Source organism: Ceratotherium simum, chromosome 33 (genome assembly GCF_057802395.1).
Source record: "Ceratotherium simum simum isolate JZ-2026a chromosome 33, ASM5780239v1, whole genome shotgun sequence".
In the NCBI taxonomy this organism is placed as follows: domain Eukaryota; kingdom Metazoa; phylum Chordata; class Mammalia; order Perissodactyla; family Rhinocerotidae; genus Ceratotherium; species Ceratotherium simum.
The window spans coordinates 3,615,464-3,627,041 of NC_141932.1; the positions used below are offsets into that span (position 1 = coordinate 3,615,464).

The following is an 11,578-nucleotide window of genomic DNA, read 5'->3' on the forward strand; positions in this document are numbered from 1 at the left end:
TGATTTTATCTATTTCCTCCCATTTATTTCTTTTAAAGATTTTATTTATTTTATTTTTTCCCCCCAAAGCCCCAGTAGATAGTTGTATGTCATAGCTGCACATCCTTCTAGTTGCTGTATGTGGGACTCGGCCTCAGGATGGACGGAGAAGTGGTGCCTCGATGTGTACCCGGGATCCGAACCCGGGCCACCAGCATCGCAGCGCGCGCACTTAACCACCAAGCCACAGGGCCGGCCCTCCCATTTATTTCTTTCCCAGAATCTCATTCTATCTGAATGTAGTGTTCTCCTTCTCTTTGAATTTGTCTCCATCCATATTTTCTCTCTCCTTCTGCCATATTGTCCTCTTATTTTCTTCTCATTTATCCTTCCACAGAGTAATATTTTTATCAGAGTCTCAGGAAGCTCATTTATTTAGCAATCAACACACATTATGCACAGGCACTGCTCTAGACCACTGGGGAAACAAGCATATGATCACTGTGATAATCACTTGATTACCAACAGACACCCCACAGACTGGAAGGCATTGTGAATTCAGGCATCACACATCCATTATCTACATGTTCTCATTCTCTACATGCTCTGTTCCCTCAGCACCCAACGTGAGTCCTCCCATGTGCATATGCTAAGTGACCACGGAGTGATGGGATGAATACACACCCAGACTTTGTGTGTGGCTGAAGGCACATTATGTCCCCAGTTGGGGCCTTTCATTTTTCTTTATAAAACAATGGAGCTTGACCTCACTTTGTCTCTTCAATATTCTTTGAGGTCACCTTTGCACAAGTTATTTAGCATCACCTGACTCCCTTATTGATTATTGAGTCCAGAATCTCAGTGTGATTTCAGCACCAGGGACAGATCTCAGACGATGTTGGGGCTGGTGGGTTTAACCAGGGAAATATTTGCCTGCTTTATGGGTGCAAAGTACCAATCTTGGCTTTGCAAGATTGCTATCTTTGCAAGATAACATCTAACTTATAGATAAGGAAACAGTGCACATAAAGTAATTTGAAGAGTTTGGTACACAGCAGTAGTTGAACATCCTAGCTATCATTATGGTTTTCATAATCCTCAGCAAAGTGGAAAAGTATGACACCTTTCTCGTAGGAGAGGGTCTAAGTCAGCCAGGCCAGGACAGAAGGGAACCACAGCCGGCTGATGATTTATTGTCCTGTCTTTTCCTTGCAATATTTTCAGTGTTGATGTCATGCAAGGGGGCGTCACATCAGACGAACTGGTTTCCATCTTGCCAGTGCCAGTGTCTAGTGGTCGGTCTTGGGCTTGACGTTGTCACTCTATGTGCTTCAATATTCCCTTTTTACAAAATAAGGCCACACTAGAGAGCACTGCAGAGGGAACCGAGGATGTTGGGAGAAGCAATCATCACTGGTCCTGACTATCCCTGCACCTTATTTCTGGGTATGCCAGGACTGCAAACCTGACTACTCTTTACTAAGGACAATTCTCAGACTCATGTTTGCAGTGAGAAACCTTGCAGCATGCGGGAACATCTCTCTATCACACAAGGAACCTCTTTGCTTCCACTGAATATAAAGAGCAGTGAATCCTGCAAGTTCAGTGTTCCTCTCTTATACACAACCAACTGCATTGCTGGCATCCATTACAGACCCTTTGGGTCACCCCTATGGGACTTAGGGACATGGAGAAGTGATGAGGACTAACATGACTTGTTGGCTACTACTTAACCCATTAGTAGTAAAGTCCTTTGTCTCTGACCCAAAAGTCTCTTGTCTTCTACCAGCATCCACATAACAGGCTAGTTTGCATGTAGAGTGAAATCCCAGATCTTTCACAGTTCTGCACAGGGAGACACTACCCAGGCAGGAAAGTACAAGCTGGCAGAGACCACTAAGACAGCAATGCCAGAGCTTCTGCGATACACACGCCATTTGTGGATTCTTATGCTGAGCTTCAGGCAGCAGATGAGGCTACAGTCAGTTCTTGCTGAGGCCTGAAATCAGCTGTAAGAAGAGTAGGTCAACATGTGAAGGGAACCTCTATTTATGTCTTTCTACCCTCCAAATACAGAGAAATTCTGAGGTACACACACACACACACACAGAGGACATCAGGTTCCTTCTGTTTTTAGCTGCCTACTTCATCCTTTGTTCTACTGTCTGTTCTTCCTGGTGGAGACAGTAGCATAAAACCACTTTTAAAAACTGTGAGTTAGTATGTGTGTGTCTATGAATAACACACTTTCCAGGAATTGTTGCAAATAACTAATTAACAATTTCCAGTGAAAAGTAGACACTTTAGAAATAATAATTTGTTTCTTTTCCCCTCAACATCGTACCTTAAGGTCAATCTTTTTCCCCATGAGCCTCCTAAAGGCCCCTTTCACCTCCTTGTTCCGCAAGCTGTAGATGAGGGGGTTCATCATGGGGGTGAGGACGCCATATGAAATGGAGATGATCTTGTCTCGCTCATGGATGGTCTTGTCCTGTGGCATCATATACATGGAGATGGCTGTGCCATAGAAGAGGACCACCACTGTGAGGTGTGATGCACATGTGGAAAAGGCCTTGCCCTGGCCCTCCATGGACCGCATCCTCAGCACGGCCACCAGGATCCTTCCATAGGAGCCCACGATGAAAGCAAAAGGAGCCAGCAGGCTCAGGGCACTGGTGCCCAGCATGAGCAACTCGTAGAACCTGAGGTCAGAGCAGGCAAGCTTGAGCAGGGCCAGGAGCTCACATGAGAAGTGATTGATGACATGGTGACCACAGAACTCCAAGGTCATGGTCAGCACAGGGACCACAGTCAGCAGGAAGGCTGTGGTCCATGAGGTCCCAGCTAACAGGACACAAAGCTGGGGCCTCATGTGCACAGAGTAGTGCAGGGGGTCAACAATGGCAACACAGTGATCATAGGCCATGGCGGCCAGCAGAAGACATTCCACCACACCCAGATAAAGTCCTGTGGCCATCTGGGCCACACACTGTCCTAGCGAGATGACGGGGATGGTCACCAAGCAGTTGATGAGCATCTGGGGCACACTGGACGTGGTGTAGCACATGTCCAAAAAGGACAGGTTGCTGAGGAAGAAGTACATGGGCATGTGGAGCCAGGGATCATAGTAGATCAGGAGCAGGATGAGGCTGTTCCCAAAAAGGGTCATGACGTAGGACACGAGGAGCAGGCAGAAGAAGATGGTCTGAGCCCGTGGGTACTGGGAGAGCCCCAGTAGAATGAAGTAGATCTCCTCTGTGCCATTCTGGCTGTCCATGCTCCTTCTGAAACTCTACCTGGGTGGAAAAACATGGATTATCTTGAGAGTTTTTTCAGAAACGGGCAACTTCATATAGATAAGTTTTGACTCTTTCAAGGACCATCATTAATGTGTTCCTGGGCGCTGCTGCCACGATTCTTACCCCTTTACCCTGCATAGCTGTGTCCCATGCTGGGAACGTTGCTTAATATATTCTACCATTCAGCAGCACTCAATGACTCACTCAACTTTGTAATTCTTCACTGCTTCATGAATTGATGGCTTGTTGGATGGACTGGGTCATTGATTCTTTTACATATTGGTTAACGGATTTTTCATTCATTCATTTATCCATGAGTCATTCACTCATGAATACATTTGTGGATGGATTCACTCATTGTTTCTTGAATGGATTCATTCACTCATTCAACAATCATTGTTGGGTGGCAACTAAGTCCAGACTCTATCTCTGGCAGTGGAATAACAATGGAGAACAAGAGAAACAGTATCTGCCCTCATGGAGTTGACAGCCTAAAGAAAACCTGGAAAAGTAACACTAGTGTAGTAAGTTTGGCTCATGTTTGTTCTTTAATTGTCTCACTTTTAGCAATGAAAACATGTAAAATCATGTAGAGATGGGGATGTGGACCTCCAGTCTTCAGATGAGCATTCTCTCCAGCTTACTTACCACAGTCTCTGGGACACTGAATCCATGTGTCAGCCGCCATTTATCATCTCACTGAAGCTGTAGAACGTTTCCTTCTGGTCTGATTCACCTATTGACGTGTCTGATTGGTGTCATATTTGTGTTTATCAGTCATGATCTAACAGAACTCTTATTCTCCTTCCTCTCAAGTGTGGGATATGCAGAGCTTTATTCCTTCCTACTTCATCCATTTATTAATTCTTTAAGTGAAATAATTTACATTTTTACATTTTAAATTAATATAGATAAAACTGATCTTTTTGGTCTACATTTCTACGAGTTATAACACATGCATAGATTCCTGTAATCACACTCAGAATGGAGACACTGTGTGCGATCCTCAGGTGTCACTTTTGTCCAGGTGTAAATCCTAGCTCTGTCAATCGGCTGCTGTGCAAACTTGGAAAAGCTCCCTTAGGATCCTGAATTCATCAGCAAAATGGGAATAATTAAAGGATCTTCCTCACAGGGATATTGAAAGGATTACATGCAATCATGCTTAAGAAGTACTGAGCACAGAGGCTGCCACACTGTAGGTGCAAAACAAAGGCGACTATTTATGTTATTAATTTTCCTCAATGTTCAATTAATCACGTCTAAAATTTTCAGAAGTAGAAAAAATTACTGCAAAGATCGAATGAAACCCATGTATCCTTTACCAGATACAGCCGACTGTTAATATTTTACTATAACTCCTTTGCAGCATATTTCTTGGATACACAAAAACATAGAAACACACACACATGAACAAACGCATACACAGAAGCAAAACAGAAATATATATTTCAGTTTACTTTGTAACCTACTCTTCTTCACTTAACAAGCTAGCACTCACATATGTCCATATAAATGAATCAGATTTACATAATCCTTGCAAATCATGTTATATTCCGAGGCATCAATTGGTGTGTCACGGTTTATGAATTTAATCCCTTTTTTTGAAATTTTAGATTATTTCCATTTTTAATTACAGCAAGTAATACTTCTTGAAGCATTATTATACATACATATTTGCACACTTGTAAGATTATTTCCTTAAGATAATTACCAAGAAGTGAAATCCCTTAGCATACGATAAGCCTAGATATTTAAAATAATATTAATAATGAAGTGGAGATATAAGGAAATCTAAAAGAAAAATAGCAAGCCTTGTATTCATTCATTCATTACTTCAACAAGTGTTTAATGCCCATTTCCTAGAGTCTGTTCTAGGTATATGGATAAGTAATAAAGAAGTTAATGTGCCTGAAATCAAAATAATTCCAGTTGGGGTGGAGACAAGGATATAGACAACAAGCATGTAAATAAATCAACAAACAAACCCTCAAACCCTGTCGTGGGCTATCAGGGGAACTGAGGACAAAAGGTACACAGACAGTGCTGGTTTCTTTGTCCTTGATGAGGAATTTGAACATCCTTCAGGAAAAGGGGCTGATCATAGCACCTACCTCACAGGAAGAGTCACCGTGCTCTGGAAGCTGGTGTCACCATCACCAAGTCCCCTCACTGCTCATGGTCTCAGCTTCTCATCTGGGAAATGGGAAGAATCGCCCCCACCATGTGCAGAAATGAGTTGGGGGATTGAGCGAGAGGAGAGCCGCGAGGCAGAAGACTGGCCGAGTCCATCCTGGATGCTGAATAAACACAATCTCCTCCACCTTTCCTTTCTCGAACCCAGGGGCTCCCCTGGCTCTTGGAACGTCCAGAGACCTTGTTCTGTCCCCACCGTGCTCCCCTCCAAGACAAACTATATCTGCATGTGTCCTTTACCAAGTTCTGCAGCTTCTAGGAATTCATCGTACAGATATGATCACATGTGTCAAAGGAGAGATCAACAGGACTAGTTTCAAACACGTTTTAAAAATATAAGTACTAGGTTATATTCCAGAAGATGGAAAACTATCTCAATATCTGTAAACATGGGACTGCATAAAAAAAATTATGATCCATCCACAACACAGACTACTATGCAGAAAGGAAAAGAATAAGGCAGCTTTTTATACTGATCTAAATAGATTTCTAATATGTTGTTCAATGAAAAGGAAGGGAGAGTGAGTTTGGTGGAGGCAGTAAGATAGGGGCAGTGAGTACGCTACAGTGAGGGATAGAACAGTGGGCCAGTTGCAATTTTTTTAAATAGGGAAGAAAATGTGTGTAGACCTTTATCTCCTCCTTTGACCTGACACCTAAATTGAATGCTGTCATTTGAAGGGGATGAGAGAGAACATATGTGTAACTAGGATGAGACACCACAATGGGAACACTATCCTATCTAGCACTACCTGGCACTGGTAGGAATTTGAGTTTCTGACATGAATGAAAGAGATCCTGCTCTAATCTGAGGGTAAAAAATGCTTCCCACGGAAGTCATTGAAGAGTGTTGGGAGAGGGGCCAGCCCCGTGGCTTAGCAGTTAAGGGCGCGCGCTCTGCTACTGGTGGCCTGGCTTCGGATCCCCCCAGGCGCGCACCCACGCACTGCTTGTCCGGCCATGCTGAGGCCGTGTCCCACATACAGCAACTAGAAGGATGTGCAACTATGACATACAACTATCTACTGGGGCTTTGGGGAAAAAAAGGAGGAAGATTGGCAATAGATGTTAGCTCACGGCCGGTCTTCCTCAGCAAAAAGAGGAGGATTGGCATGGATGTTAGCTCAGGGCTGATCTTCCTCACAAAAAAGAAAAAAAAAAGAGTGTTGGGAGAAAAACGTGACCCTATTAGCACGGCCAGGAGGGAGAAGGAAGAGCATGCCAGGCAGAGGGAACAGCATGGATGGATGGGTGGATGGAAGTGTGGATGGTGGATGGACGGAAGGATGGATGAAGAGATAAAGCTGTATCGGGTGGAACATCCTCTCCCCATTCTTCTCCCATACCCAGCCACACACCTGGAAGTAGAAGGGTCTAATCCAGGAACTTCACCCCTTCCTTCCATGAAGAGACCAGACACAAACAGGATTCAGGCTGCTCTTGAACTTAGGGGAGAAGAAAGTAATTCCTAGGAGCCCATGTACAAAGTCTTGGATCCCAGCACTTGCTCAAGCAGCATCCCTGAGAACAAGGACGTCCCGTCTCCCTCTCTCTGTATCTTCCCCTTCAGTCACCCACACAGTCTCCTGACACTCCACTGGGAATGGATGGAGCTGAGGCAGGGGAAGAACTGAGGAAGCGGAGAGAGCTGAGTAATTGGAAGCCCCTTCCCCTTGCAGTCTCTGGAGGTTCCTGGGCACCACCTGGGGAATGGATGCTCATTAGCAGAAGATCGAACAGCGATGTTGGAAAAAAAGGAAACTTTCAGGATCCCTCAGAGGCATTAGAGGAAAAGTTTGGTGTGAGTGGGCTCCTCCCTCCCACCAGAATCTGTGCTGCTGTGAGTGTGGAGGTGACTAGATGGAAACGCACAGTCTGAACGCGTGGATGTGATCCCAGCTACACCACAGATTGGTTACAGGGCCTTTCTGAGAGTCACACTCCTTTTGTGTGAAATGGACAGAGAAATCCCAGTTGTTGTCCTCCCCCCGCCCCAGGAGGACTCTCAGACTAGGAGTGAGAACACTGTGGGCGACTTTGAGCTGAGAAACAGAGAAGCAGCCTTGGACACACAGGGGCTGGCCTGGCACTCACCGCTGGGCCTTGGTGTTCTCCTGGGGAACATACACAATTTCACAGCATGCTGACTTCACACAAGGCCTTTCTGTGACAGTGACAGGGTGAGACACAAGCAAGACCACCCCGTAATCTAGCATGAACACAGACAACAACGTGCCAATGCCAAACGTAACCAAGGCCTCTTCAATTTTTAGGGGGACCAATGCATCCTGGTTTTACCAAGACTGTCCAGGTTTTAGCATTGAAAGTCCCTGTGTCCCAGAAACTTGTGAAAACCAGGAGGTTGGTCAGCCTACCTGGGACCTTGAGACAACATGGTGCTATCCGTGGACTTCAGTTTGTCCAAAGCTATTGAGGGGCTTGGACTCTATCACTGGTTTTCAAAATCTCTCTTGGTAGAAAGTAGGTTTCTGTTGGGTTGTTTCTTGGCCCCAAAGAAACAAAGGCAAAGCTTTCTGGGGAAAACCACATGATCTCACTTATATATGGAATCTAAACAAGTCGAATACATAGAAGCAGAGAGTGGATGGTGTGACCAGTGGGGGGAGGTGGGGGAGGGGGAGATGTTGGTCAAAGGGGCCAAAGCTGCAGTCACGTGGATGAAGACGTCTTGAGGTCTAGTTTACAGCACGATGACTACAGTTAATAACACTGTGGTGAATCCTGGAAATGGCTGAGAGAGTGGATCTCAGGTGCTCTCATCACACACACAAAATGGGAACTTTGTGAGGAGGTGGGATGTTAATTTGCTTGACTGTAGGAATCATTTCCATATACATATATGTATATCAAATCATCCTGCTGTACACCTTAAATATAGACAATTTTTATTTAAAAAGTAAATTAAAAAGAAGAAATTAAAGAGGACCTACATAAACGGAAGCATGTTATGAATTTGAATAGTCAATCATTGTAAGCTTTCACTTTTACCTGTATTAGTTTACAGATTTTGTGTCATCCCAGTCAAAATCCCACATGTGTGTGTGCAGGTATAAGTGTGTGTGTGTGTATGTGTGTGAATCTAAAATTTACATGGTAATATAAAGGGCCAATTCTAATGTTTATCCCAAAGCCACAAAAATTAACAGTAAGGAAATCTGACCCATGAACCAGCCAAGAGAGCAAAGAAACTGACCAACACATACAGGTTTACTTAGTTTGTAGGAAAAAACGGCATTGTTGAGAAGGGAAGAAAGAACAGTGTTTTCAATAAATGGCTTTAGTCCAAGTCAGTATTATTAAGAGAAAACGTGAAATTTTCTCAGTCTCAACCTATTCTTAAAACTAGGTTCCCTCTAAAGAAAAAGATTAAACTAAAGTCAAAACAATAAATATCTTAGAGGATAATATGAGACATTGCTCTGGAGAATGTTTACACTTCTAAACCAGTGCAATTGACAAAATCAACTATATTAAAACTAAGCACTCTATTTATCAAACAAATAAGTCAAGATACAGTGTGGAAAATTATTTGCAACATATGTATTTGAAAAGAGCTCGTATCCTGAACACAGAAATAGCTCCTATAAAGCAAAGAGAAAAAAAACTTCCGTAAAAAAATGTTGGGGAAGAAATTGAAAGTAACACATCAGAAAGGAGAAGATGAATGGCCATTCAGTGTATGAAAAATGCACAAACTCGATAGCAACCGGGAAAATGCAAAAGAAAAACGCCACGAGCTAGTAATACAAACCCACGAGCAGACCTAACATCAAAACGGCGCGAACTGCCAAGCTTTCGGATGGAAGACACATGGCAATGTTCATTCGCTGTTGCTGGGAATGTAACGGTCAACTCTGGCAATAAATTTGGCAGTATTTGCTAAAGGTTAACATATAAAAGTCGATGACAAAGCAATTCCACTCCCACGCGTGCATTTATTTAACAGTAGTGCGCGGACCTGAGCGCTGAGGCAGGTGCAAGAGCGTTTACAGCAGCGTCACACCAGGAGCCTCGCAAATGTCTGTTAACATGAGAGTATGTGGAACATTGGACCAAAAAGAAGCAATAAAAATGACCAAATGACACCTACATGCAACAACATAGTTAAATCTCACAAACGTGTTGAACAAGAAACCAAGGAACGTCAAGTGTAGGAATTCATGTGTATCAAGTCCAAAAACAGCTGAAATGGAATGAGACTGTCAGACGCCGGGATTGTGCCCATGTTTTGGGGGAGGAGCGAGGGTGCTGTTGGAAGGAAGCACAAAAGAGTCTTTGAAATACTAAAATATATTATTTTACTAGACGTGGGTACGGTTGTATGTAATTACTGTTGAATAAGTGCATTGTCGAATGTTTTCCTGTGCACTTTTTCTATACGTGTTATATTTCACAATAAAAACGTTTGCATTAAAAAAAAAGAGACATGGGGGCCAGCCCGGGGGCCTAGCGGTTAAGTGCGTGCACTCTGCTTGGGCTGCCTGGGGTTTGGAAACCCGGCGGGCACCAAGGCACCGCTTGTCAGGCCATGATGTGGCCGCCTCCCATATAAAGTGGAGGAAGATGGGCATGGATGTTAGCCCAGGGCCAGTCTTCCTCAGCAAAAAAAGAGGAGGATTGGCAGGTGTTAGCTCAGGGCCGATCTTCCTCACAAAAAAAAAAGAGAGAGAGAAAGACATGACCATTTCCTTTTCCATGACTCAAGAGTGCCACCTAGGGACCGCACAGGCACTGGATGAACTTGGAGGGTTCCCTCAATTAGAATGGAGAAAAGAAATGAGGTACTTTTATACTGAGCGTGTTTATATTTGTTTGGGATTTTTTTCCCCCGAATTACAATCGTTGCACACATGGCCAGGGAAGGCTGCAGGCCTCTGGACGTGTCAGTCCCTGCTCTGGTGGATTCCTGCAGCCCCAGTGGGGACACAGCTTGGTGAGTCTGTGACATCAGATGTCACATCCGCTCCTCTCCTGGACGGGCACCTAAGAGCAGAGTGAAACGTGCACAAATACGCCCAGACCCTGCTGTGAGCGAGGTCCCAGGAGGGTCTGCACTTGACAGATGGGAACACTGGGCTCAGAGAGGGGAGTCTCCCTCATCAGCACTCCATCCTGTCTGTAAACATCCAAGCAATGGTGTCCTGAGCCACCTCCTAGAGGGGGGATTCCAGACCTGGCTTCTCTCTCTGCCCTCTGATTGGGCATTTGGGGTTTGGGCAGGGTCCTAATAAGGTGAAGATGGGGCAGGGAGAGTGGTAGAGACTCCAATTTGGTTGTTCATGAAGTTATCTCCAAACCCCCCTTCAACCCCACACACACACACACACACACACTCACACAAACACACACACATATACACACAGATGAAGAGATGCATCTGAGCACTCCTGGGGCTCACACAAATGAGGTTCATAATTACACGAGTCACAAAGTTTCACACCCAACAGGTAAACAGATCTGGAAAGAACTGTCATTAAAAGGCAGTTTGTTACTCACATTCCCAAGAGGTGGGACCTGCCATGCCAAGAGGGGCCACATGGGGAAGCACTGGGTGGGTCACCAGGCAGAGCAAGGGGGTGGAAATGTGGGCAGGAGCCTTGATTGTGGTGTCCGTGGGAGGAACGGGCGAGGGCGGGTGAGCAGCCTTAGGATGGTCTGGTTTGTATCATTTCAGTGGGCTCTGGCGCGTAGGGACTGCCCCTGGCTGTCTGGTACCTGCCCTGGGGAATGAGGGCAGGAGGATAGCACCCAAGAGTGTGAGAAACCGCAGAGGAGGTGGTGGGGTGTGGGCTCTGGGTGGGTTGGTTTGCATATGAAGGCACACTCGCAGGAGAGTTGTTTCCTATCTCTAGGAATTGACTCGCCCTGGGAGGAGCAGTCCTCCAGGGTCAGCGAGGCCCCATATAAAAATCCATGATAAATACAGAAAATACACCTCCGGCCTCATGGTTCCCAAACTGCGCACCGAGGTACCCAGGACATTTTAACTTTGAGGAACGCACAGCGATATTCAACACCCGTCTGACACCGCGTGAACCCAGCCCCCATGGTTCACATTTTCAATCATGAGGTCTCTCTACATT

General features: G+C 45.0%; 1 protein-coding gene across 1 annotated transcript; it reads right to left on the reverse strand.

Annotated features, from left to right (window-relative positions):
• Window positions 1-2,311: 2,311 nt before the first annotated feature.
• LOC101398980 (olfactory receptor 13H1-like) lies at window positions 2,312-3,256 on the reverse strand. The gene has a single exon (XM_004439217.1). It carries the CDS (start codon window positions 3,254-3,256, stop codon window positions 2,312-2,314), a length of 945 nt encoding a protein of 314 aa, XP_004439274.1.
• Window positions 3,257-11,578: the final 8,322 nt, after the last annotated feature.